Here is a 26048-nt window from a genome sequence, read left to right as displayed (position 1 = left end):
AAATATTTCAATCGTGCAACAGACCCTTTTATTGAAAATTACTTCGCGGAGATTGTATAGCGCTTCGTTATATTCTGCAAAGATCTTGGTTTATTTAATTCAAGGAATGACGCAACGTGTGTAAAACGAGTTATAAATAGGAAAAACGTACATACAACGCAATGTGTACACGGATTTCTGCGAAGATCGAGTGAAAATAAATCTGATTGGCAAATTATATACTAGTATAAATAAAGTGTGATTATTAATTTAAACGAAAATTTGTCTCTCACTGTACTAATTACATTAATCGGTTCATCCATCTCTGACTGCATGCATGCTTGTATTGGTTGTATGTATACATAAATACATGAACGTCACGATTTGCCTTGAGTTGATGTTAGCTTTTAATTTTCCTACATTCTTTTTTGCATTTACAGGACGACTACGGCCACGACTTTAAGCGGCTTCTGATCGCGCTATTGAATTAATGAGCTCGAGGAGAATTATTTTCGTTACTAAGAACTCAGACATATTTAACACTGAATGTTAATAATCCGAAAGCATGCAAATGTAACGCATACATTTATCTGCAATAAACGTATACATTCGCAAATATTATGTCCTCGGCTCATTTTACTGATAATATGCAAGAATATCTTTGCTTTCTTTTCCAGAACTATTGCGCCACCGAGTGGAAAAGACTATTGATAGCAATGTTGAATTAAGAGTAGCTATAATTGCGCGAGATAAATGTAACACAGGGAAAAATAATATTTGAAACCAATGGAGTATAATGTACAAAACATTTATAATACATAATCAATTAGTAACAGTCATTCTGGGCGGCAGTGTGGTCTAGTGGTAGAGCGCCAGACTCGTAATCTGAGGAACCAGGTTCGAGTCCACTAGAGCCATGGAAAGTTTTTTCCGAAAGCTGCGCCCTCCGTGCAAGATAGGTCTCTTGTGCGGAGCAAACTGGGCTCCGTCTTTCGGAAAGAGACGTTAAGCCGTTGGTCCAAAGGGTTAAGTGAGAGGAGAAGGTTAATTAGTAATGGATGAGAATGGAATAAAGGGTTGGGAACGTCCCTACAAAACGCCTTGGCAACCCTGAGGGGTTAAAAGGATACAACCTGCAAAACGGGCAAACGATGCAACCTAATTTTATTTCATAAATTTTAATAAGTTTCATTATTGTTCCTGAAATCTCGAGGCATGCGTGAAAGTTATCGGGTATATAGCTTATATCGGAAATATATAAGCAAACTTCAAGGGCCCCCTGTTGATTGTCTATGTCGACTTCGAAACAAATAGGCGGTGGATTTGGAGCTAAAAAATGTATATTCTGTTTATTGAAATACGACACTGCACACATCTCGCTTGTAATCAAATGTTACCTGAAACTGTGTTGTTTTAAGTGTAGCTTTGAAAACGAACAGACCTAAAACTAAACGGCTGTCCTTTTTTTTGCACTTAAAATGCAACAGATGTATAATTAAGACGTCAGAGAAACAAAGAAGAAAAATAAAAAGTACAAAAAAATTTAACAAATCTGTTATCAATCATTTTCCATTCGATACAAAAGTTTCCGAAAGCCTGCAATTTTACAATCTACAATGCAATTACTTTTGTAATATCACGCATTTCTTTTGTAAAACGAGCGAAGCGAGCGAGAAAGAACGACGGAGCGAATGAGGAGCGCGCGATGAGAGGAAAGAAAGAGAAGGCCGCGATAGAGCGCGATTGAACGAATCGCGGGAAGTATGTATACAATGCCACGAGATCTGTATATTGTCCAGTGCTTTCACTTTCGATCACCAGATGTTATGGCGACGAATGTCAGATCCCAATTGCAGGAGATAAAATGTAACACAGGGAAGAATAATATTTGAAACCAATGGAGTATAATGTACAAAACATTTGTAATACATAATCAGTTATTCAATTAGTAACGTGTATTTCAGATCTATAAGATTACAATGTAATGTTTACAATTACATTTTAAAATATAATTATAGCTTTACTTTGCTTACACGAACACATACACGTATATATACTTTTTCAAATAGGTATATAAAAAACATTGTGATCCATTAATCAAAACTTAATCATTATGATAGGGCATGAAAATAAAAGAATATTACTTAGATATTTATATTTCTTAGATTGTCTTTGAAATAAATTTGATTTTACGTTACTTAGTTTATACCAGAAAGATTCACTTTAAATGGTGACAACTTATTTTCTGTTTATTCTATTGTCTTACATGATTCAGCTTGGATGCAACCTAATTTTATTTTAGAAATTGTAGAAATAAGTTTCATTATCCTTCCTGTAATCCCGAAGCATATGTGACATTTATCGGATTTATAGTTTATACCGTAAATATCAATATGCAAGCAAACTTCAACGTCCACCGCGTCTATAATGTCCCCTTCGAAGCAAATAGGCGGTAGATTTGTAGCTAAAAAAATTTATATTCTGTTCATTGAAATACGACACTACAGCACACATCTCGCTTGTAATCAAATGTTACCTGAAACTGTCTTGTTATTATAAATCGTAAAGTTGTCATATGTCATTGAGAGGGAGATCCCGTCGTTCTCTAAATAAGTTGTATTTACGCATACTGTATCAACATTGGAATATATTAGTATTAAGTAATTATTATAGTTTACAGTACGGATTACAAGTAATTATATACTCACACTTTCCGTACATAGAGATTGCATCCCATTCTAAACGCTTACAGCATTCACAGTTATGTTTAATGCATTTACAATCATCATTATACGCTTCCATATTATATTCACCTAGAAAATATTTATATATTTACATACTTACACATATATATATGCATTTTTTTATACAGGCATTTTATACATTTAACAAACATTTACCGGCAAGAAATTTCAATATGATTTACACATTAGTTGGAGAATTATAATTATGCATTAAGTAGAAATTTGCGAAGTATAGTAATATAGCCTATTTTTCTCATATTACACAGAATTACAAGCTTTCGAGTTAAATACAGTATAAAATATTCAGATAGCAAAACGTCTGTCATATTTTTACGAAATATGTCCGTAAATTTGTGACTAGCGTTGCGCAGTAATATGTATATAAATCCAGATAGCACAGATGATCGTTATGAACTCAAAAAGAATTTTAGAACGAATCCTTTTTGAGTTCATAATGATTATCTGTGCTATCTGGGAAGCTAGCTGCGTCAGCAAATGCTCAGCAATAATATTGAATTTGTTTCAAGCAACGGTTTATTCAATATTTGTCATTTTTCCAGCAACAGTTTATGCCCGGAGGTTTCATTATTGGTGTACAGTTTACATATTATTGATTAAAATAATTTACATATTAATTTAAATAAGAGGGCTGGCGAACAAGTAAGGTCTTCAAATTACTTTAATATAAACAATACAAATAAACAAACGTTTTGGCCCTAAATATGGCCTTCATCAGTGTGAGAAAAACAATAACCTTGGTCGTTGAAATTAAATAATCAAGGCCATATTTAAGGCCAAAACGTTTGTTTATTTGTATTGTTTATATTAACCCTAATCCCTCCAACGTTTTTTCCGCCACTTAATTCCTCCAATTATGCACTTTCGTGTCCTACGCGTTTTTCAGTATGTTAATAGCTTTGAAAAATTCCACAAAAATTATTATAATATCTTTATACTTTTATGCCTAAAAATCGTTAATTACAACCTAAAAGATTCGAATGCTATGATTGGTTGGCAACAGGCAATAGGCACAGAATTTCGAACGTGACGGAAACTTTGTGTCTATTGCCTGTGTCACTGTTTATTCTGCATTTATACATGATTTCTGATGTCTATTCCCTGTTCCTATTGCCTGTTGCCTGGCATTGTGCAAGGGGCTTAATCCTCCAACCATGCACTTTTGTGTCCCAACGCGATTTTGATTGTTTGGGCTCAGACACAATGACAAAAATAAGGAATAAGATTAAGGAATAAGGGAATGTCGCATCTCACTTCAGTACACATACATTAAAGTGAGATACAACATGCCTTATTCCTTATTCCTTTATCTTATTCCTTATTTTTCTCATTGTGTCTGAGCCCTTTGTCGTTTCGAGAACAAATGAACTATGGCTCTGAAATTTCTACCTGATGTTCCCTACCATAACTTTTTTAGGGGGGGGGGGGGAATTATCCCATGATCGTTGGTTTCCCGGGAAAAGTCTCGTCGGGATATGTTCGGACGTGTTGTGTCCTGAATAATTTTTTAAGATTGCTGATGCAATCACAATTTGCACTCAGACTTCCAGTAAATTCCACTTAGATTTTGCTAAGCAATTAGTGATTCAGACTTTGTTAAACAAACAGTGGCAAATCTGGCCGTATTGTCCGCTGAAAAGCGGCAAGAGCCAATATAAAATAAGAAGAAGAAGTTGGTTTCCCGGAACGAACGACCGTTAGGCTGAAGTCACATGGCATGTATTTTCCGCGCAACGTGTAACCGCAGAAACACGTGGGACACGGAAATGCATGATTGGAGGGATTAGGGTTAAAATAATTTTAGCACAAAGACCTTGCTTGTTCGCCAGCCCTCTTATTTAAATTAAATTGTTTTATATAAGGCGAACATTATTAACTAATTGTTAATTTACATATTGTTTCTGCAAACAGTTTGCAGCAGTTTGCAGCAACAAAATTTACATATTTTTGCTGTAAAAACCCCATAAATACGAATCCTAGACGAGCTACGATTTATATGTTTACGCAATGTTTGTGGCAACAATACATAAATATTGTTTTCATCAATACGTTTGCATGATTTTGCATACTCACGTGTTGCTAAAGTACTGTGCGTCCCGATGAGGTCCGATAAGTTCGATTTCAGCGATGTTATCGCATCTTGACCAGTCGCTTCTTCCGCGACAGCGACGAGTGGTTCGTCCTGGCCATCTTTGGAGCTGGAGGGCCATAGCTTGAAGGCCATAGCTTCTGCCGCGACTCCGGCGAAGAATAACATCCCGATAAAGGCAACGCTCGTAATATCGAAGCAACGTAATCGTCCCATATTTACTTTTTAGCTCTGTTTAGTCCTAATACTTGATGTCAAATCTCGTCAGAGATATCGTTTCGTAATATAATAACTTCTGAATAACTGTCCTCCTCTGCTCTTCCGGCTCTTCCCTCTCGATTGTGAATCTCCGGCGAAGTCAGACGAAATGCGAACCACGTGCGAGCTGTGCCACTTTTGTATTCTGCTGGGGTTCTAAAGATCCTATTTTCGAAAAATATCGCATATGATATTTTAGGAATGTCACTAGAAAATTACACTTTGCAAGTATGCTATTGGTTGCAGAGTGTGATATTCCTGGGGTCCGTTCCGTTTCACGCATATTCGCGCATTTTCTATAGTAAACGTTATGCTGGGTCTACAATGCGATTCGCAAAGTCGTGAGTCGCAAGAATTGACCAATCACAGTCGATTATTCTCCTCAAATTCGACTGTGATTGGTCAATTCTTGCGACTCACGACTTTGCGACTCGCATTGTAGACCTAGCATTACGTATGCTATAGATAAATGCGCGCATATGCGTGAAACGGAACGGACCCCTGACATATCGTATGCGATATTTTTCAAGCATAGTAGGGCTCCTATTCTCGAAAAATATCGCATACGATATTTTAGGAATGTCACTAGAAAATCACACTTTGCAAGTGTGCTATTGGTTGCAGAGTGTGATATTCCTGACATATCGTATGCGATATTTTTCGAGAATAGGTGGTGTCGCGCGAAATACGAACGGGCGGGCAAGGATGAACTCTTGAATTCTCCCGCTCCCCTCCAACCCGGGGAGCCGGAGCAGTCTCGTCCATAGAGTGCAGTAAGTATAGACGAGCGTTTTGAGTATTATTTCTGTTAATTTCTGTACCCTGCTTTAGAAAGAGAAAGGAAGTTCCGATTAAACTCGAATAAAATTCGGACTTTGCATCGCAATAATATATTGTTCATCGGACACGTAGAGAGAAAATAAAGGCACGATATATAATTCAATGCTATTAGGCCTGTTCATCTTTTTATCAGTTCTCCTTTTCTCTCCAACATGAAAAGAAAAAGAGGAAAGATGAACCGTGTAAGAGAAGTAGCTTTGAAAACGAACAGGCCTAAAACTAAACGGCTGTCCTTTTTTGTGCACTTTGTGCACTTAAAATACAACAGATGTATAATTAACAATCAGTTTTTCCATTCGATACAAGTTTCCGAAAGCCTGCAATTTACAATCTACAATGCAATTACTTTTTACGTAATACGTTTTTGCGTAATATCTCACGCATTTCTTTTGTAAAACGAGCGAAGCGAGCGAGCAAGAACGACGGAGAGCGAATGAGGAGCGCGCGATGGGAGGAAAGAGAGAGAAGGAGCGAAAGAGGGAGCGACAGAGCGCGACAGAACGAATCGCGGGAATCGCCGTCGCTCGCGATTGAATCCGCAATCGCCCATATGACGCGCGCAGAACGTAGAAATCAGATTATGAGGGATCGGAGGGCGGAGGGAGAGCGCGAGTCTGCATCAGCAACAACAGCAACATCAGCGTCAGCGTCAGCATCAGCGAACAGCGGGAGCAGGAGCAGGAGCAGGAGCAGGAGCATTGGCAGCAGCAGGGCAGCAGCAGGCGCGGCAGCAGTGGCGGCAGCAGCGATCACGACGGCGACTGCCATCTTGAGCGTGACGCGCAACTCAGAGGTCGCGGGCTCCACCAGTGACGAAGCCACTGGAGTTTTGACGTGGCTGCTACGTACCTGCCCGACTGCCCACTCCGATTGCAGCAAACTTGGTGACGAGAAATACGTAACTGGTAAGTGCCCCAGCTGGAGAATAATAACAATCGCGGGCCCGTGGACCAGCGCGCGCTCCTCGCGTCGCCGCCGGGATCGCGCGCGCGAGACGGAGATACGGGAAAACGCGCGCGTCCACCTCGTCATCGTCGTCGCCGCCGCCGCCGTCGCGCTACGCTCTCTCCCTCGCGACGCACACGCATCGTTCTCCACGCTCGTCTGCTGTGCTCCGCTCCGCTCAACGTGAGGATCGCCGCGCGAAATATGGCGACCCGACGGCCGCGCGGGAGAGAGACCGCGCGCGTCCGCGTTACTCTCCCGACGGCGGACACGAGGTGGGTTTTGCGGCCCGTGTGTCCCCGCTGTCCCTGACATCCGCGACCTGGGGGAGAGAGGGGAATCTGCCGCGCGGGTTACCGCGACCCGCGTTTCCGGGGGGGGACGTGTGCGGGATCGAGGGTTACCCTCGCCGTTCACCCGGATGGCAATTCTCTCCGTCGAACGAGAGAGTGAGAGAGAGAGAGAGAAAGAGAGAGATTATCTCGAGCGCGTGTTTATTGTCCCCCTCCCCCCTTCCTACCCCGTATTATTTTTAGCTCCGCTTATGTAAATGACGCAGTAGCAGTCATCCCGCTCGTTGGCGGGAAGTTTAAACAACTCGCGTTTCGTCGAACTCTCCCGACTCAAAGATTCCGGTCGTGTCGCGATCGGGTGTTCGTAACAATCGCCGTCGTTCGCGCGAATCAACGTTTAACGGCATTGAGATTTCTCTTTCTTTACGGAGATATCCATCAAATGTTCGTATTACAGAGCGCTTTATGTTGCAGAGCTCGCGAGGTAGCCGGGCTATGGAAAGTATGGTCGAGGAAAATGGATCAGCCGTCGATCCGTTGTCCCAGGGCTCCCAGAGCGGCGACGCAGCACCAGCAATCGCAACCTCGGTACAATCTCTCGATAGAACGCATCAGCAGCAAACTCATCACCTGGTAGCTTCTACCAGCATTGTGCAACTGACGCTACCCTCGTCGGGAACAACACAGGTATACAGGAGGCTCTCCTGTGTATCTATGTCCGATAATTTGTCTTTCTCTTTATTTCGGAGCATGCGCATACCGTTCATTTGTCCTTTTACTACCGTTTTATTGTTTCTCTCTCTCTGTGATGTAAGTGCAACCTGAACAATCCGGTCTTGCATAATGCTGGTTGGCGTCTTGGGAAGCGCACGGCGTCTTCCCAAGATCACCCTCTCATCCTTAGAATTGTAGGACGTTGGGAGTACTTCCTGTGAATGTGACATTTTGTAAGAGGCATACGTTGGCCGTACGTTTTTTTGGGTGTATGTTTGAAATTTCATGCAAATAAGTTCCCACTTTTCTCACGGCACACAACAAACGACATGTACATTATTCCTTTCTATCGTAGCACCGGTTATTAATAAGGGATATTGTTCCACGCAGTGCAATATGTATATACTTTGTACGTATAAGGAATAATGATCATGTGTATTGTGATTTTCAACTGATTTTAACGATACAGTAATTAACTTAACCGTCTGTAATATTTGACATTTCACCTGATCCTTGTACAGGTGCAATCGGTCATACAACCCAATCAACAGTCCGTGATACAAACCGCCACGAACATACAGCCCGTCACCCTCTCCAAAGGGAACGTTATCCTGGTTAGCAAACCCAATTCCGTTATACAAACTGCGCAAGGCAGTTTGCAGACGCTTCAGGTGAGTCAGACATATCAACTTTTTATAAAGTGGAAAACACAGACTTTTGCATAACGCATAATGCATAAGCATAAGAAAATTGATTGATCCTTATGCACATGTATATGGACCAATCAATTTTCTTATGCTTACGCATTATGCGTTGTGCAGAAGTGTGTGGTCCCCGCTTAACGCTTCAACCTAAAGACACATCGTTCAGACAGTACCTGGATTTTTATCAGTACGAAAATGTGTGACTCGCAGTTATACATATCAATACATATGTATAAAAGTAGGGAATAATTTAAATAACGGAGCACATTAAAATTTGGATATCTTGCTCTTTGTTAAGGTCGTTGAAACTGGCAGCGACGACAGTTTCTCAGACGAGGATTCACCCAAGAAGAGGAATATTCTAACCAGACGACCGTCTTATAGAAAGATTCTCAACGATTTAGGTGGAGGGGAAATTACAGGTAAGACAATGACGTTCCACCTTAGATAAACTTATTTCGAAACGTGTTCGTAGACATTCTATCGCACGATAGAAATTCACTGTCGCGATATAGAGAATATATAATCCTCCGTTTGTTTCCCGCGCGTTGCGAACCAATTGTATCATCCGCGTAACTTGCCTTGCGATTCGCCGCGAATGCAAAGTTATAAGATAAATATTGAAAGTAAATAATTCGCGCATGTTGGTCAATCACGTAGGACGTTAACGTGCATGTCAGTTCATACAAATCGATAACACGACTGTATGAAAGAAATATACAATTTAAATATTAATTTCTATATTTGTATCTTGGAATCGTATAAAGAATTTCAATCGCGAGATTATCTGGTGCCATTGAAATTAACATAAATATCCTTTTTCCCCTTTTTAAATTATATTGTTACGTAATTTTGTCTCTCAAATATGTATATTATTAGCAGGTACGGTATAATGAATATTTTTTGTGCTAAAGCCTTCTGGATCTTTTCTTAGTTTAAACTGCAAATAAGTAATATAAGATCCTTTAAGGCGTAATTAGTTTTAACGCGTGGTCAAGTAAGATGCCTGTATTACGATACCTTTTTTATATACTTTACGCCGAGTATATAAGAGAAGTATGCCATACCAAGCTCGTACAATATTATACAACGTTGCGAACGGTAAATTAACTTTAAAAGCAGACATGGGAGATTATTATTAAGATTATAAGAAATTGGAGATTTTGGAAGGAGGTTTGTGCAGATAGTTTCTCTGACCCCATTACCTTAACACCTAACGTTAATATGAAAAGAAATTTACGGTTGGAAAAAGTAAAATTCCTTATACAAAACTGTAATGAAAGTTTGACGAACGTAAGCTTAAAGCTATCGCCCACCTTGATTCGAAAAAGACGATTTTTCAAAGATTTATCGGCGAATACACTCATGTCCACCGCGATACACCACGGAGCATTAAATGTCACTGTAATTATCGGGTTGACATTTACGTTAAATTTAATTAATTCTCACGTACACATGGTGTATTAAAAGGTAAGTGCAATTACGACGATAATATTAGACACAAATGTCGACGTTTGATTTAAAAAAAGAACATAGTATATAACGAGAAATATATATTTAAAATGCCGGGCAAGAGTAACCACTAACATCTTAAATCGAATTAATTTCTTAAATAAATTAATTGTAATCTTACTGCATGAAATCGTAAACAGTATCGGCCCACTCCTTTCCCATTATTGATACACCTCGTATATCCTTGTTACAACTTAATGTGAGGAAATAAAATAATTATATAAGATGCATCGTTTTCACAAAGTAATTCACATTGTTTTATGTGTGAGCCACTTACGCCAAATTAATTGCTGGTTTCTATGTTATTCCTCTTCGGAATTTAATTATCTTTTCGTTTAATATTTGAGAGCTAATTATCCTTGACGAACGTTTTTTCGTATTTCCTATTTCCTTTTTGTATGAGTTGACTGCACGCAACGCAACGATAAATATATGTCGTATAATCAGCAGCCAGAAAGGAAATAGCTTAATAAATCATGATCACACGATGAAATTCCATTTTGTTCTTTTCGCATTTGTCGCTATGTTATTGTTCTTACTTTCTGGATGCAGATACTTGCAAGTAATTTAGAATATATTTATTTAATTGCGATTAATAAGGATATTAGTACGATTTGGCGCTCTTGAAAAAAAAAAAGGAAGAGAAAAAGAGAAAGTGATACATAGTACATTGTACATAGAATGACGCACACACGTTTAACGGCACCGGTTACGATCTAATTGTAATGGGGGTTTGGGTTGATTCGGTGTTGCAGACGGTCGTTTGCCCCCCTTAGAATCATCCTCCGAGTGTGATTCTAACGTGGACAGTGAAGTGTCTTCCCATTCGCTCCATTACCAAACAGGTTGGTTACTTTATCTTCCTTTTACGTATCTTTCCTGGCTGTATTACGTTCCACAGGCTGTCCACATACGTAGCTCTTGTATTCTTCTGCATACCGAGGGAGATGATGTTAGAGGAGTACTTGAATGAAAAAATAAAAGAAAAAGAAAGACAAGAAAAAAAAACAAAAATCTGAAACCATTCACATTTTACAATTGTCTTCCATCCCTGTGTGTACTGCCTAAACGTGGTATATCATTTCTCACGATACTCGCTTGGTGTGGCATTCTTGCTTATGGGATGATATCGATATAGACTCGTCATTCGGATCGCTCGACGGAACAAAAAAAAAGAGGCGCCGAAAACTCGAGGAATTCTCTCTTATACGAGATATTGCAGAAATCACGATATCACTGTGTATCACGCATATAAAATCTTTTTCAACGCAGACAATCATTTCCAGTTATCGATGCACGGCACGTATCGTTTAATTGGAGGATATTATTTTTCCTGTTTTTTTTTTGTTTTGGAAGAATATATGTGTGCGTTTATATTTCCGATATAATTTGTTTTACAGTAATTCCTGCCGGTACTATTCAAATTGCGACCCAAGGGGAGGGTGTTCCGGGGCTTCACACGTTAACTATGAGCAATGCGGCGACAGCGGGTGGAGCTATAGTGCAGTATGCACAGGGCCAGGACACTCAATTTTTTGTCCCAGGTGTGCTTTTGCATCATTTCCTATCAGAAAGTCTTGAGACAGCTTTGTTTATATTATATTACAATATTGTATTGTGCCAATAATACATTGTTGTAATGTATATATTGTTTTACATGTGGTGCGATTCATTACTTTTCAAAGAGTAATTCTATATTATTACATAGGGAGTGACATACTAATATATTAATATATTACTCTTTATAAATTTACAATAATACGGGATAATATATAAATTAATGATAATACTATTTGATACGTATTTTCTAAATTGTACATCCTCTTCATAAATACATTCTTAGTGAACAAAATAAAATAAGCTGCCTAGTAAAAAAAAAATCATGTAGAATTTTGACACACATAACGCAAAAATTTGGAAAGTGCAGTCTCTTGCAATGTTCCAGCTTATACAGGCCACGGGGTTGTAGTGGAAGATGCGGCACGAAAGAGAGAGCTGAGGTTGCTTAAGAACAGGTGAGCGATAAGAATAGACTTGTCACATACAAAGTTATATCTGTATTTCATACAATACAGATACACAGGATTTTCCCTATACTACACATACATGAGAAAAGATGAAAATCCCTTAGCGACGGAGATTATTCTTATCTCTATTTTTAATGTGTACAGAGAGGCGGCGCGTGAATGTAGAAGAAAGAAGAAGGAATATATAAAGTGCTTAGAAAATCGTGTTGCGGTGCTGGAGAACAGAAATCAGACGCTAATCGACGAACTGAAGTCGTTAAAAGAATTATATCAGCAGAAAACCGACTGAGATTGGTGTTTAAAGCCTGCGCGACAGTGTATCAAAACTATTATCCAGTCGATGAACCTGTACATGTCTTGTTTGTGTACATTATCCTAAATGTTGCTAGGGGTAAGCGATGGTGATGTACATGCATTCTTATAGATATTTCTCTGTAACATACTGTATTTAAGTATGAAATACGAAGGCTTGTGAAACTTGCTGTTACTAAAGCGGGAAGCCAAAGTTATATGGGACACGGAGGCAGCAAACACGTAGGCAATACATCAGTCTCTATTTTGGATAAACACAGCGCGCGGTTCACTCGAAGTTGAATTCGCGTACTCGAAATTTCGATCTTACAGACTATGGAACAGTTAGATTACGGTAATAACTGACAAATTATATTCGTGTTTGTTTAGCATCATTGTCTACCGACCGTTTATAATAGATGAAAGCGTGTCCTGCTTCGTTATGACACGTTACAGTTTATTTCTCTATAGTATATAGAAAAAGATATATATATCTATATATGGAAGCGTTTGTGCGCTAGAAATAGCGTTTCGACTATCTGCGTGAAAATTCTTATGTAAATATTTCCACAAGACGTGCCGTGGCTTACAATTGCGTAACAGACAATGTTCGACATATTTGTGATAGATTTACAAACATTTGTTGATAAATAGATTGAAGAAAAATGAAATATCTCTTTCGTATCCTCATCGTTTAAGAAAATAATTTGTCTATAAAAAGAATAAATTATTTTTCAAAAAAACCTAATTTATTCTGTGACAACATTTTGCAATGTCGTTATATTGCTGCATATATTTGGCGCAATCAGATCTGATGTTTCTATAATAATTTGAGATCGACTATATAACATGATGTAATCATTTCACAACGTAAGGAAATGGACAAAAATGATCTACTCGCTGAGCGTTACAATACCATTTCCTTTCGACATAAATAATACGAACGGTTTTCTGTGCGTGTAAAAATCGTGCCATGGCGAGACGCGCTTCCATCTACCGTAAATAGGTCTTAATATACGATCTGTCGCAAAATAAAACCATGGGTCTGTTTTCTGTTGCTGAACTGGCTGCGCTAGTTCAGAGTTCATCTTTTTAAAAGAGATAAACTCGAAACTAGTGCAGCCAATTTAACCATAGAAAACAGACCCCATATATGTCTAGTTTCACAAAAAAATTGAAACATATGCTTGAAAAAGAACGCTTCTAATGAAGTCGCTTTAAAATCGAATGCTTTACAAAAGAATCTTGGCATCGACGTAGGAAAAATTGTAAAAGTAGTTATACGAGACATTCGAGTGATATAAGGAAAAAAAAAAGAAGATATCTCTCGTTCTCATAATGCCTGCATCGCCTTTTTCGTTTGCTGTATAAACGTGCGCGAAGAGCGGTATTACGTCGCTTTTAAAACGAGTAAAGTGTAATCCTGTTTTATCGTCTCGTCAGAATGCCCCGTTCATTAAACGCTGAACAACACAACTTGTAAAATATGAATGTAATATACATCTGGAGTGCCTTGAAGATTTACGATATTTGTGATATACATATACATATGTTGGATACAAAAGAAGAAACGCGCAACATATGCATATGTATGTATATACGTATGAAGGAAATTATGTTGTAGGTAAATATGGGTAGATATATATATATATATTATATATGATATTTTTAAAGTATATTATTAATATAGTTTTATGTACTTGACACACGCAACTCTATCACGAGAATTGTATTATTTTTTGGAAACTCGTGTTCCCACGTAATCTCATTATCGTCGAGTCGAAAACCAATTAATGACACATTACTGACAATGCGCAATGTATTGTGAACGATACGCGTGGTTTTACCATGAAGAGGTAGCGTTAAAAGATCCAAATAAAGAACATAATTTTTTTAACAAAAGTCGTTGCAGTTGATGACGTGTTTTGAGTTTCAGTTGTTACTTTATGGGCGCAATCTCTTAAATTCATCGTATGGCGTGTTATCGCAAAAAAAAGAGATATGCCCACCGACACGTTTTTTAATACATACAATGATACGAAAATTGTTTATAACAAAGTAGTACGTACCCAGAAATTCGACGCCGGACGCATCGTTTAGAATTTCGTATTTTATCGGTCCATCTTAATTCTTCGTAGTTTTGTAATGCTAACGTGCATAATGAACATTGTCAATTTATGAAACAATGCTTAAAAAAAAGAAGAAAAGAAAACAGACGAAAGAATCATTAGAGATAATAAATGTGCCGTATCCTTTACATGTGCATTTCATTGCCGCCACTGCATTATCAAATTTTTTATATTTATTTTTACTTTGCTTACTAGATTTATAAAGCCTTTATGTTTTTGAAGAGTAGTACAAACAAGTGCATATTTTCATTAACTTTTATATATCTCCTGATGAACGTTACTCAGCAAAGAAATAGAAAGCTTTACTCTATTGTAGAGAAACCTGGTGCAATATTAAGTGTATTTCTTAATTATGAGCTTTCGTTGCTTCATTTGCACCTCTACAATTCGACGAGCATGACTGAAACTAGTCAACTTACTTCTGTTGACTTTTAATTCCGCAATATGTTTCTTGATGAGCATCGACCTAATAATCTCTTTCTTTCTCTTGTATGATAAAACTATACTTTATTTCTTATTACATGTATAAGGTTGTTTAGGAGAAAAATATACAGATGCATCTTTAATATTTATTATACAAACACATAATATATTGATTGTAACACGCAGCAACAGTTATTCTTATATATGTACAAGAGTGTATCAAAGGATAACGAGACAAATTTAATTTTTAATAAAATATTTATTTAATCTTTCAACTAATCTCAAAGTATTTTCCCTGCATCGCAATGTACTTGTCCAATTCCTTTTGTTATATTTAAAATACAAAACTGACCGTGTTAACTGTAAGGCGTGTGTAAACATTTTTAATTTAATTTCTAATTACATATGATTAATTACAAAAAAACATTATGCAAATCAGTCTCATTAGTTTTTGATGTACTCTTTTTTGTACAGTTTATGTATACACACATACTTACACCGTCCATCGCTAGACTTTTGCCATTATTTTCATCCACGCAGATACATTTCTTTTTTCCCTGCAAAAATGCAATATATATTAGTGGAGTTTTCAACAGCAATATTTTTTATGAAAGAAGTTTTATCTACGTCAGTTGGTAGTGCATGTAAAAATAATCAAAATAGGGTAAATTTTTATCCTGTTATTTCATACGCATAACATATCATCCTGTTAATTAAACTTATGTATATTAAGATATGTGCAATTTATAACGGATTCTCACCAATTTGTTTAACAGAATGCGGTATTCACCTTGGCATCGTAATCCTGAAAAATAAGTATTAGCGTAATTAATTTACATGTTCGAGCTCTGTCTCGACGAATATAAATTAACACGAAATGCCTCAGTTGGTAGTGCATGTACAAATATAATCACGACTTCATACTCGGTAAAACTCATCATGTTATTCGAGCATAAAAGATTCCTGATGCCATACAAGAGATACACACGCAAAATTTACAAATAGAATTCTATCTTGAATTCCGATACAAATTACAGATCTAAAAGGGACTCGAGTAAAAAATATATATTGAAATATACGTTACGTACATACGTACATTAAAACACGTGGCACGTAAAATGAAAAAATAGAATTTCTGATAGGAATTAAGTAGATCTTCTAAAACGGGCTCAAGTATAATCGCAAGATCGATTAATATTAATAATAAGTATATCTCCAACTTAACGATAAGAATTGAAATTTATCGCGAGCGTGCATATTACGTTAAGACGGACGATTGCAGTGGATGTACGTGGATTACAAATCGCGGCGTGTACGAGCTTTCGAGAAACCAGGATTCTTTACGCTCAAATCGTGCTTCAATTAAGCGATAGCCACAGGCGCCGCGTGTGAAAATCACCTGTCGTTATAATATCCTCTCAAGCGTGTCGATACCGTTAGGATTCTTTTATCTCTTGCAATTCCTCGTCGTGTAAACCTCCCGCACGTGCCCGCACCACGTTTCATCTGGTTTCATCGTTGCTGGCTTGCTGCTCGTCGCTGCCGGCTTCAACATTCGGCGACTCGGGATCAAATCGAAATGGCAGGAAGCAGGAACATGATGTAAGTATCTTCTACCATGGGAGGAGCCATGTTCCTTCTCGCATCTCGGACCAGTTTCTGATTGGTCAAAGAAAATGGCCGCGTTCAGGAGAACAAACCGCTCAGTAGCAATCGAACGTGATTGGCTCTTACTTTTAGACCTAACAAATCAGCGTAGCGTGTTGATAAGACGACACTCAACAGTTGTGTCATATATCCTTTATCTTTTTCCTTCCAATGTGGAGTAAAAGAATAAACAGAGATAAACTCCGAACTAGTGCAAACTAGTGCAGCCATTAGGGTGCACCTCCGGTGCGGAGTAGAGCGGGAGTAGTGCACCACTGCACTCTGAGTGCAGGCCAGTGCGGACGACCGTGGTACGGCGTTTGGTCATTCACGAATGGCTCGTATGACAAAATACGGAATTATCTTAAAATGACTCATCGGGTCTGCGAGGCGTCGGCCAGACGTTAAATATGATCACAGAGCAATCACGAATTACACTCTTCCGTCGACTCGCTTACGAGAATCTCTATAAAGCCTCCGTGAATTGATTCCTCCGCGAACCGCGGTGGTCGACGAGTGATCATGGCGTGTTCGGGATCGCGACGGTAAATACCGAAGAAGAAACGATTATAACGCGCGCAAGTCTTTCGCGACAGAGAGGCCTGAATCCCGTTCAGGATTCGTGCTCTGGGTCCTCCCGGAATAAATCACCTGGCGGTTCGCGTATCCTCGAAAACCGATACCTCGCGTGCCGATGGCACGTGCAGTGGGACGGACAGAGGTTTCTTTCTGAAAGGTAGTAGTAACGTGCTCACATATAACTATCCCCCGCGAGAACAATCTTTTCCAATCGGCTCGCTTTTCCTCTCGACGCGCGAGTCGAGATCGCTCGCTTGAAACGTGGGTCTTTCGATGCCTCGTACCCTTCATCCGGTCGGTTGAGGGATTCCAGCTTGTCGCGTCACGCGAATGACTTCGGTGTATTGTTTACTGATGTTTGACTGATGTCCATCGCTTCGCCGATACGACGGTTACTCCGATTTGTGTGGGGGAAGAAGGCGCTAGGGGTGTACCTTTCGATCGTACCTTCTGCATTCGAGGTGGATTCGAACTTGGTCGAACCTTCTCCCATCTTTGGATGGGAGAAGAATGAAGAGAGCGAGCGCAGAAGGTGCGATTGAAACGTAGGATGTAATGCTGAACGGACAATGCAGACAAATACTTTGACTGATTAACATTATGTAAACACAGATGGCTTCTGGATGAATCACATGTGGAATGTTGTCGAAGCGGTATCTCTCAGAGAGACAATTTATCAGCAGCTTCTCGATTCTTCTTTTTATTCTTCTCCTAGCTTTTGGGATCTCTTGTGGTTTGAATTTAAGCCAATCAGGGATTTGACTGCATAGAAAATATGTAGAATTAAATATTAGGCTTGATACTGGTGCATTATCAAACTGTATGTTTAATTCCGTACACATATGAATGATGAGAATAAAAGTGCCATTCAAAGTTTATGTTAGACTTCCAATGTAAGACTGTAATTAAATACTATACTTGACGGTGTAAAGCATCCTTCTTTTTATACATCTTTTGGAACCCATGGATGTCCTAAGAGATAACGTTAGACATTTGTCTTTGGTCGAATATGTTGAAGCAAGTTTTATCTTTGATTCTTTAAACGCACTCTGCCCTGTCTCGAGGAGGTTTTTCTCTTTCTTTAAGCACGATAATTTGAAAAATGTTTATGCCAAATTTTTCTTTGCACCATGTTTCTTTCTTTTCTTTTAGTTACGAGTTCTTTCTTCTTGATTACAGCCAAGTGCAAATAAAAAAGCAAAGACAATGCCTCAAACGACCACTATCGAAACCCTTACCGTGACCAGGCCACTCAAGGTAAGTTCAAAGTTTTAATCAAAGCGCATTCTCTTTTTACTGCAAACAGAATTTTCCCATGAATCGTGCATATACCAGTCTCCGTGTGTTACAAGATTTTGAAGCAAAATTTTGTGTCGAATGTAAGATTATTTTTCTGTAAGTTACCAATATTGAATCTTACAGAATTGTAATACCTGAGAATAAATAATAAAATTGATTTTAAAGTGTAATTAAGAAGGAATACATTTCTGCAAAGGATGACATAAAGAAGCTAATATAAAATGATACAGTGCAACTATGACTGCAGAATGACAGATTCATATGCACAGCGAAAAGAACTTTGAGGCTTCAATTTCAATTTGCACTTGAGTGTTCCAATGGAAAGATGAACCAGAATTATGGAGAAATAAAGTTTAACACTGCGCGGACCGTGGGCCTTTTAAGGCACGGTCGATTTTTTATTTACGATTCCCACGGAAATAGGAAAAAAAAATCGCAACAGTTCCGACCTATGTAAGTATAGAAATCACTTTTTGAAACCTTAAAGATTGATATTTAAAGATGACATGAATTTTTATAAATTTATTTGTAACACAGAAACCTTTTCGAAAACTTTTTGGACTTAAAAGTCTCAGGGTGTCCGGGTGAACGCTCCAAAAACACGGGATCCGCGCAGTGTTAATGTAACGACACATATGGATTGTAAAAAATTTGGAGTTTATGCATCTTGCAAAGAGACGAAATAAATATAACTCATATTCGAAAAGGACACGAATAGTCCTATGCAAGGACAGAATTATGGGCGATTAGAAGAACGTGAAAGAGAGAGGCAAATGGAACGGGAGAGAGAGAGAGAGAGAGAGAGGGAGAGGGAAAGGAAATAAAAATATCGAAGAGAAAGAAAGGGCGAAGGAAGAGCGGGAGAGCGGGCAGAGATTGGCGCTCGCGCGCGCTGCGCCGCGACCTTTAATGGGCGCTGATGGGCGCAGCCTCCCTGGAACCTGGAATCCGATTGCCTCCCTCTCCCAATCCCAGTCGCGGAGAGTCAGTCGCTCCCGCTTGAGACGCGCTTCCCTCCCTTTCCCTCCTTCCGTGCAACTATCACGGTCATTAAAAATCGTTCGCGTCGCGAAGGAGGGGAGGGGGCTACGACCTGGAACACTGCCATCGATCTGCGATCCGTCCGCCCCGCTAAAAAGAAGCGAGAAGAAGGGAAAAAAAAGGAGTAGAGATAGACAAAAAAAAAGGAGCAACTCCAGCGCGGCGCGTTACAGGGGGTTGCCCTCGTCCGACAATACGTTGCGGGGCCCGCCGGCGCGACGAGAGCCATTGACCCGCGCGCCCGTTAATCAACCCTTCCTCCCCGCCCCCCCACCAGCCGCACGAACCCACGATCGCCGCGCGGAACCCTTCGGCCCACGCTAGCCCACGCGACGCGCGTATCTCGGTGCCCTTTCGGGAAAGAGAGAAACGGAGGGTGGGTTTTCGCGACTCCGTGGAGATTGCCGACGTTTAAAGAGCGCCGTGGTGGCGGACGATGTCTCGTGCGCGTTGCCCTGGAAGAAGCGTGTCGTCGTCGTCGTCGTCGTCGTCGCGTTTACGTCTTTGAAGGAACGCCGCGGAGGAGGAACTGCCCCCCTCGTCCTGACCGGTCGCCGCCGACTTGCGCGTGTGTTCGTTTCCACGGAATCGTGATCGCGGACTCGTGAAGTGAAATGATTATGTACACGGTCGCCGAGGATCACATGGGCGGCAACGAGATCGCGCAGGTACCGTGTCTCTCCCCGAGGGAAGCGTCTCCTCCTCTCGATATCCCGATTCCGCGACAGCGGAATTTAAGCAGTGGTCGACGGACCCCCGCAGACGTCGCTTTGTTCACCCCCCTCGTCTTCTTGCAGGTGATCGCGTTTATATGCGGGATCATAGTGGTGCTGCTGATGATAATGGGCCTGGCGTCGACCGACTGGCTGATGGCCCTGGGATGGAGACAGGGCTTGTTCGCCCACTGCATCGAGGAAGGTGCCCCAACGCCGCTGCCCTTCAACATGCCCGATCCCCCGGGATGCTACCCAGCTAGGGACAGCGGTACCATTCGTTTCCTCCTCGCTAACCGCTCTCGCCTGATGTCCATTCGGATTGTAATTCCACGTTTTATCTTGCAGCCTACATAAAGGCAGCTGCGGCCTTGTGCGTGGTGTGTCTTCTGACGGACATCGCCGCGACGATCCTCACCGGTCTGGGTTTGCGCACGCAGGATCACAGGGACAAGCACAAATATTATAGATTTGCAGTGTTCTGCATGGCCATTGCACGTGAGTGTTATACGAGCGCCTCGTTTCTGCCTCTCTCTTTTTGTCTCATCTTCTGTTAACTGTACATCTTACATCTGTATGTGTGTTTCAGTGGTGTCCCTCCTAATAGCGCTGATCATATATCCCATATGTTTTGCGGCAGAACTGAATCTCGGTAAGCTTTCGATACGTCTCTCGTATGGATTTGATTAAATCAAAAGAAAAGGAAAGACGAAAGACTATATTGTTCTGCGCACATATTTACAGTCGAATTTATATAAGATACGTTATTTCTTTTTTCAGGAAATCGTACTAACTGGGAATTCGGTTGGGCGTACGGCGTCGGTTGGGGCGCGGTAATCTTCCTGGTCGGAGGAGCTGTACTGCTGTTATGCGAGAAGGAAAGCGAAGAAATTTACTATAAGGAAAAGAAAACCGTTCGCGATGACATAGGAAGCGGCGGTTCCATGATTGGCATGGGACATCACGCTGGACGAGGTGGAACGCAGCTAGCCTAGTGGCATTGCTCCCTGCCCGATGTTGTTCTCTAGGTGATTTGTTTCATCTCTTTCTGCTCTCACAGTTCGACACATGCGCATACGAGAAGGTATACAAGCCTATAAGAATGGTTTTTTTTTCGATAGGGCGTTTTTAGCTAATGCAAGGGAAACTACCTTTACGGATTCTCCGATCTGGATTTCCTCGATACACGAGTATCGAAGTATCGGCAGCTTTTTAAATACATACGAAAATGAATAATCTTATACGCAAGTAACGAAATAAGAAAACTTTAGTTAATCCTTCACGAAATTTCAAATGGTGAAGTTTTATTATAAAAATATTTAATGCTAAAAATTAAGATGGGAAAAGAAATAGGTTTCGCAAGAAACAATCGACTGGAAATTAGTCGAAGAATCCGTCAGTCGGTTTTCATTGTCGTTGTTTGAAAATATCTGAAGTAGGTGTAATCTGTTCATTAGATGGGTGTGTATTCGAGTTACTATTAGTTTGATGTAGGATAACATCTCGTTAAAGAAGTACGCATTTCGATCGTCTTGTTTTTGGCTATTTCTTATTTAAGTCAATTTTTATACTGACAATTTCGGGACCATTATTCTTCGATTCTGTTCTCGTATTTCCTACATTTTGCATGATTTTGGACAATTTTATACACACACTTGTATAATATTTTTACTGTAATTTAAATTGTAACAATTTATAACGTTATGACGACGCTGCATTTATTGTCCATAAACTAAATTAATAAGAGTATCATACTCGTTACCGCGAGTCTGAGAGACAAAAGACAATTCCAACATGGATTTCATGTTTATTTCGCGCAAATAACACATATACATATACACAGATTCAATTTGTTCTTAGTGAGAGTTTGATTAAATTCCATCTTTTTTCATCGAAAAAGATTAAGTTAAAGTTCATTTTATATTAAATGAATAATAACGTTTTTCTTAGCTTTACTTCCAATACTTCCAATTCCAATATTTAAAAATTCTAAATTTTAGAGGCCCCAAAAAGCCTTATTCTTCAATTTTCTTTAATTTCAAACTGATACATTTTGTTTCATTTTTAACTGTAACTTTGAGACTTTAACAGTGCATACAAAGACATTGCCTAATAAGATAATGCTCGATCAAATTTTTGATTGGTAAAATATCAACTTTACATCAGGATCTATCCAAATGTTCTGGACGCTATCTAATACACAACTACACACGTAACACAATTATATTTAATTTATTCTACAACAACGATTTTCTTCGTTATCCTTTGCAATCTATTCTCTTCTACAATGATAAACATATCACACACTCGACTTAGTTTTATTAACTTGATTTCATATGTACAGGTTGTCCCAGGAAAAATATCATAAAGTATATGTTACTCAAGAGATTTTAAATAAAATAATGATAGTTTGAAATTATTAGTAGATATTAAAAATAGAAAGAGATATAGCTAAATCTGTTGAAAACCAGAAATATAATAGAATTTGCCAGCAGAATATGATGGTAGATTGAGTGCAGAATCTATCTTTTCGTATAATCGTTCAAATGACGTATTTTATTTAAATGGTTACAAAAATGACAGATTCTGCTCGGTTTCTTCTTGTTTGTCAGGCACTGCTGACAAAGCACGAAGACGTCAATCTGTTGCAGTATTCTGCTAGATCTTGCTGCCAAAGTACTAGAATAAAATTAATTAGATTCATATATCGGTCCTGTTTCACTTATTATTACTAGAATATTATTAACACTTTGCTTACCGAGTAAGTATATGAAAGTGTCTTATTTGTTAAGAAAAATATAATAGTGTGAAGATAAAATGTGATCACATATAGATATATATATAGTAGAAAATCAGTTTTGCAATTATTTATTTTACTGAATATCTCTAACATTACTAACTTTGAAGGCTGAACGCAAATGCCATTTTTTCTAATACTCTACTTTGCTAAGCAGATGGAAATCTGTTTGAAAGCACTCGAGTAATACCGTCCAAACGTTCAGGATATTTCTGCTGGGATAGTCTGTGCATTTGTAATCTAAACTTTTAAAATAATTCAAATAATTCAAAGAGGAGATATTTACAAGTTATTGGCCTATCATCAACATTTGTCCCTATTTTTCTTAAGCAACACCACGACTGGGAAAAAAATGATACATGTCTGTGTAAATTATGTAAAATTTACCATAAAAAAGTCCAACTTTGAGAAAGATGCGTTTAAAAAAGCTTTCTTTTTCTATCTTACAGCATATTCTTGCGCGGAAACAACTACGATTTCATGGATTGTTGTACACTTATAATGGTTTTCAAACTATTTTATATGAGATATAAAAATAATGTATTTGCTTACGTATCTTTTTCCAGTCGCCGTTTTAATTACGTATTATTAACATTTCTTGTTTTTTACCGAAGAAAAATCTCCAGAGGACAATGTGTTGTCGTATGTACTATTTTTTTCATCAAATTTTTTTGTAAATGTAGTGTACATACTATATAGATGCTAGTAATTTATTATTAATTTCTATGCACACACACATTACACACATCATCTTTATTTTCTTCTTCCCCCTTTTCTCCTCTTTCCTCTTTTCTTTCACTTTACATATAATCCACATATATTACTAATATATACATATATATATTTATACTGAAATCTGCCAATTTTATTATGCATGTCATAAATTTTCGATATGCGTAAACGTGAGGGCACACACCATGAGGAGGGAATATAATTTACTTAATATATACCGATTTGATACGAACCTAAGCTATACATAAAGCGCTTCATAATTTTAGCTTTTACATTTTATTGTTGTAACGGCTGTAAATTTCTCTCATTTACGATAAGGGGCTTTATCGCAGACTGAGCAGCTCTTTAAGTATTTATCGTTTAAAACGATAGCGCATGGGGCTGAGGTGGCGTACAAGTCTCGTTTGAGCCTTACGAATCATTTGTGGGTGTGTTTCATTAATTATTCATCGAGAAGAAAGGAAATGAGCGTGCGTGATAGAGAACAGCTCGACTAAGGCTTATCGTTATTACGTGTACCGATCGTCATCCTCATCCGTTTTATATTGTCAACGGCGTTTGATCGCGAACATTACGACAAAAAAGAAACAAAGACTGTAGTAGCGTATGTACGTATCGGTAAAAAAAAAAAGAGATATGGACCCTGTGCGGCACGCAAAGCCAGCGAGTTCTCTTTCGAACGCTCGAAGGCGACGTTCTTACATTGCAAAGCGAAGCGTAGCGATATCCATCGTTCGTAGCGTGTATCTTTGAACTTATTACCTCATGTATCCTTTAAGTTAATTATAAAGCACAAGACACGTTTCTTAAGTGCAGGGATGGAACGGAGGCAGCTCGGGCAGATGTTATTTATTGCGTTATTTGCATTAGATACGTATACGTATATGTGTATATATATATAAATAAATATATATATATATATAGATATAATATTTTATAAGTACGTGTAGTTTATAGCGTTATATACTCGTGGTTGTAGCAATCTGATGCGTGCAGTTTGCGGTACTCGGCGAGTATACGGTCTACGTTGAACGCATTGAATTCCACACCGCAATACGATTTCTGTATGCTTTCGAAAGCAGACAGCGAGTGGCACGTTTGTTGAAATATTTTCGGCCGACGCGATTAAGAAAAAAAAAAAAAGGAGATGAGAGAAACTCAAGAGACTATTAAGAATTGAGTACAATGTTGTTACATTATATTCCGCTTATACAGTAGATTTTCTATTCTTTAACCGCTTAAACAACTTTACCGCGTATGTAGTAGAACTTTATAACGTATATAAGAAACAATATTACGACATAAGGAGTTAGTAAAGGAATTATCGAGTGTATGTAAACGAATTCGTGATTTCTATATATCATAAAACATGCACATAGCATATAAGACAATCCGTTATGTCAGTCGTGCGTATGCTGACTGTGTGTGTGTGTGTATGTAATTCTGTCGTCTATTTGCAAAAATGTAAAAAAAGAAAGAGAAAACACGTTCAGTGCAACGAGCTAAAAATCTGTTATATCTACGGTGAAACATATCGGAATGGACTTTTTAAAATAAAATTAAATAATATCGATTATATAGATTAAGTATTTAAGGTTTTCGAAATAGATTTCTCTACGTAATTAACGGCGATATGTAAGTTTACGTACTTAAGTAAGTTTACATATGTAAGTTTTTGAATTTGGAATCTCTCTTTCGCCGGCCGCGCCGGCATTTGCAAATCGTCGACAGAATCGCGACCGCTCTGTGTAGTCACCGGGTTTGCCATTTTCCGACTCTATTCGCCGGTCGGGATAGAATTGTACAACGGCCCGTGTGTAACGAGCGAGGGTAAAGGGGAGATATCGGCATCGTCGCTGACTTGATTACACTGATCGTTTAGGCATGCATCTCAAGCAACGGCAACAGTTGTATAGTACTTCAAAGCATATACATATCTCACTCGTATGTATGCCGTAATAAGTATACCATTACACGTATAAGTATATGGATCCTATATAATATAAATCGATATATTATTTGTGCGCCATACTCCAATGTTAACGTATTGTATTGTACAAAGAACAAAAATGTAATGTTAAAGCTACGACGCTGTGTATTTATGTATATGTTATCTAAAGCCACTTTAGACGATCTACAATCACATTCGTGTCAGGATTCTACTTATAATTTTGTGTGCTGTGTATCTTAATTCTTTTAAGTTAGTTTTTTATATATAACTTTTAATTAAAATATTCTTAAATAATTAGTTTTTAATTATATTTAATTTTAATT

General features: G+C 38.7%; 3 protein-coding genes and 1 long non-coding RNA gene across 22 annotated transcripts; 2 read left to right on the top strand and 2 right to left on the bottom strand.

Annotated features, from left to right (window-relative positions):
• Positions 1-1912: 1912 nt before the first annotated feature.
• Positions 1913-6913, bottom strand: LOC139769172 (uncharacterized). Of its 4 annotated transcripts, XM_071700026.1 has the most exons (6): positions 6275-6411; positions 5782-5913; positions 4815-5253; positions 2688-2792; positions 2516-2608; positions 1913-2443 (listed from the first exon to the last, which is right to left on the bottom strand). In XM_071700026.1, the coding sequence occupies exons 3-6, from the start codon at positions 5044-5046 to the stop codon at positions 2229-2231; spliced, it is 645 nt and encodes a 214-aa protein (XP_071556127.1). In that variant the 5' UTR covers positions 5047-5253; positions 5782-5913; positions 6275-6411; the 3' UTR covers positions 1913-2228. The 4 variants fall into 4 exon arrangements, with proteins under 4 accessions (XP_071556127.1, XP_071556129.1, XP_071556128.1 ...); XM_071700028.1 differs by lacking the exons at positions 5782-5913; positions 6275-6411 and adding an exon at positions 6778-6913; XM_071700027.1 differs by lacking the exon at positions 5782-5913 and having other exon boundaries at positions 6309-6442.
• Positions 6692-15241, top strand: Crebb (Cyclic-AMP response element binding protein B). Of its 13 annotated transcripts, none has more exons than XM_071700008.1 (8): positions 6692-6833; positions 7641-7754; positions 8402-8551; positions 8883-9006; positions 10852-10941; positions 11497-11640; positions 12042-12111; positions 12268-15241. In XM_071700008.1, the coding sequence occupies exons 2-8, from the start codon at positions 7662-7664 to the stop codon at positions 12410-12412; spliced, it is 816 nt and encodes a 271-aa protein (XP_071556109.1). In that variant the 5' UTR covers positions 6692-6833; positions 7641-7661; the 3' UTR covers positions 12413-15241. The 13 variants fall into 13 exon arrangements, with proteins under 13 accessions (XP_071556109.1, XP_071556103.1, XP_071556115.1 ...); XM_071700002.1 differs by having other exon boundaries at positions 7641-7853; XM_071700014.1 differs by lacking the exon at positions 6692-6833 and adding an exon at positions 6930-7056 and having other exon boundaries at positions 7641-7853.
• Positions 15093-17606, bottom strand: LOC139769177 (uncharacterized). 2 transcript variants are annotated; one of them, XR_011717493.1, is made up of 4 exons: positions 17369-17606; positions 16366-16625; positions 15728-15771; positions 15093-15523 (listed from the first exon to the last, which is right to left on the bottom strand). It is a non-coding gene; the product is annotated as an uncharacterized lncRNA (long non-coding RNA). The 2 variants fall into 2 exon arrangements; XR_011717492.1 differs by lacking the exon at positions 17369-17606 and adding an exon at positions 16701-16817.
• On the top strand, positions 16914-26019 carry LOC139769170 (p53 apoptosis effector related to PMP-22). Of its 3 annotated transcripts, XM_071700019.1 has the most exons (8): positions 17669-17724; positions 18372-18449; positions 18615-18944; positions 19029-20200; positions 20330-20516; positions 20594-20743; positions 20835-20897; positions 21026-26019. In XM_071700019.1, the coding sequence occupies exons 4-8, from the start codon at positions 20147-20149 to the stop codon at positions 21238-21240; spliced, it is 669 nt and encodes a 222-aa protein (XP_071556120.1). In that variant the 5' UTR covers positions 17669-17724; positions 18372-18449; positions 18615-18944; positions 19029-20146; the 3' UTR covers positions 21241-26019. The 3 variants fall into 3 exon arrangements, with proteins under 3 accessions (XP_071556121.1, XP_071556122.1, XP_071556120.1); XM_071700020.1 differs by lacking the exons at positions 17669-17724; positions 18615-18944; positions 19029-20200 and adding an exon at positions 16914-17349; XM_071700021.1 differs by lacking the exons at positions 18615-18944; positions 19029-20200 and having other exon boundaries at positions 17603-17724.
• Positions 26020-26048: the final 29 nt, after the last annotated feature.

Source organism: Temnothorax nylanderi, unplaced genomic scaffold (genome assembly GCF_030848795.1).
Source record: "Temnothorax nylanderi isolate EJ_2023f unplaced genomic scaffold, tnyl_v1.0 TNYL_tig0020_pilon, whole genome shotgun sequence".
In the NCBI taxonomy this organism is placed as follows: Eukaryota; Metazoa; Arthropoda; class Insecta; order Hymenoptera; family Formicidae; genus Temnothorax; species Temnothorax nylanderi.
Note: the sequence above shows the minus strand (reverse complement) of the source record. Positions and strands in the feature narration are given on the sequence as shown.

Coding starts and splice junctions, on each gene's coding strand:
- LOC139769170 (XM_071700019.1), top strand. CDS start 20,147: ATGATTATGTACACGGTCGCCGAGGATCACATGGGCGGCAACGAGATC. Junction 20,517..20,593: donor CTACCCAGCTAGGGACAGCG/GTACCATTCGTT, acceptor TTTATCTTGCAG/CCTACATAAAGGCAGCTGCG. Junction 20,744..20,834: donor GTTCTGCATGGCCATTGCAC/GTGAGTGTTATA, acceptor TGTGTGTTTCAG/TGGTGTCCCTCCTAATAGCG.
- LOC139769172 (XM_071700028.1), bottom strand. CDS start 5,046: ATGGGACGATTACGTTGCTTCGATATTACGAGCGTTGCCTTTATCGGG. Junction 2,793..4,814: donor GCACAGTACTTTAGCAACAC/GTGAGTATGCAA, acceptor AATATTTTCTAG/GTGAATATAATATGGAAGCG. Junction 2,609..2,687: donor AATCTCTATGTACGGAAAGT/GTGAGTATATAA, acceptor ATGTTGATACAG/TATGCGTAAATACAACTTAT.
- Crebb (XM_071700002.1), top strand. CDS start 7,662: ATGGAAAGTATGGTCGAGGAAAATGGATCAGCCGTCGATCCGTTGTCC. Junction 9,007..10,851: donor AGGTGGAGGGGAAATTACAG/GTAAGACAATGA, acceptor TCGGTGTTGCAG/ACGGTCGTTTGCCCCCCTTA. Junction 12,112..12,267: donor CTGAGGTTGCTTAAGAACAG/GTGAGCGATAAG, acceptor TAATGTGTACAG/AGAGGCGGCGCGTGAATGTA.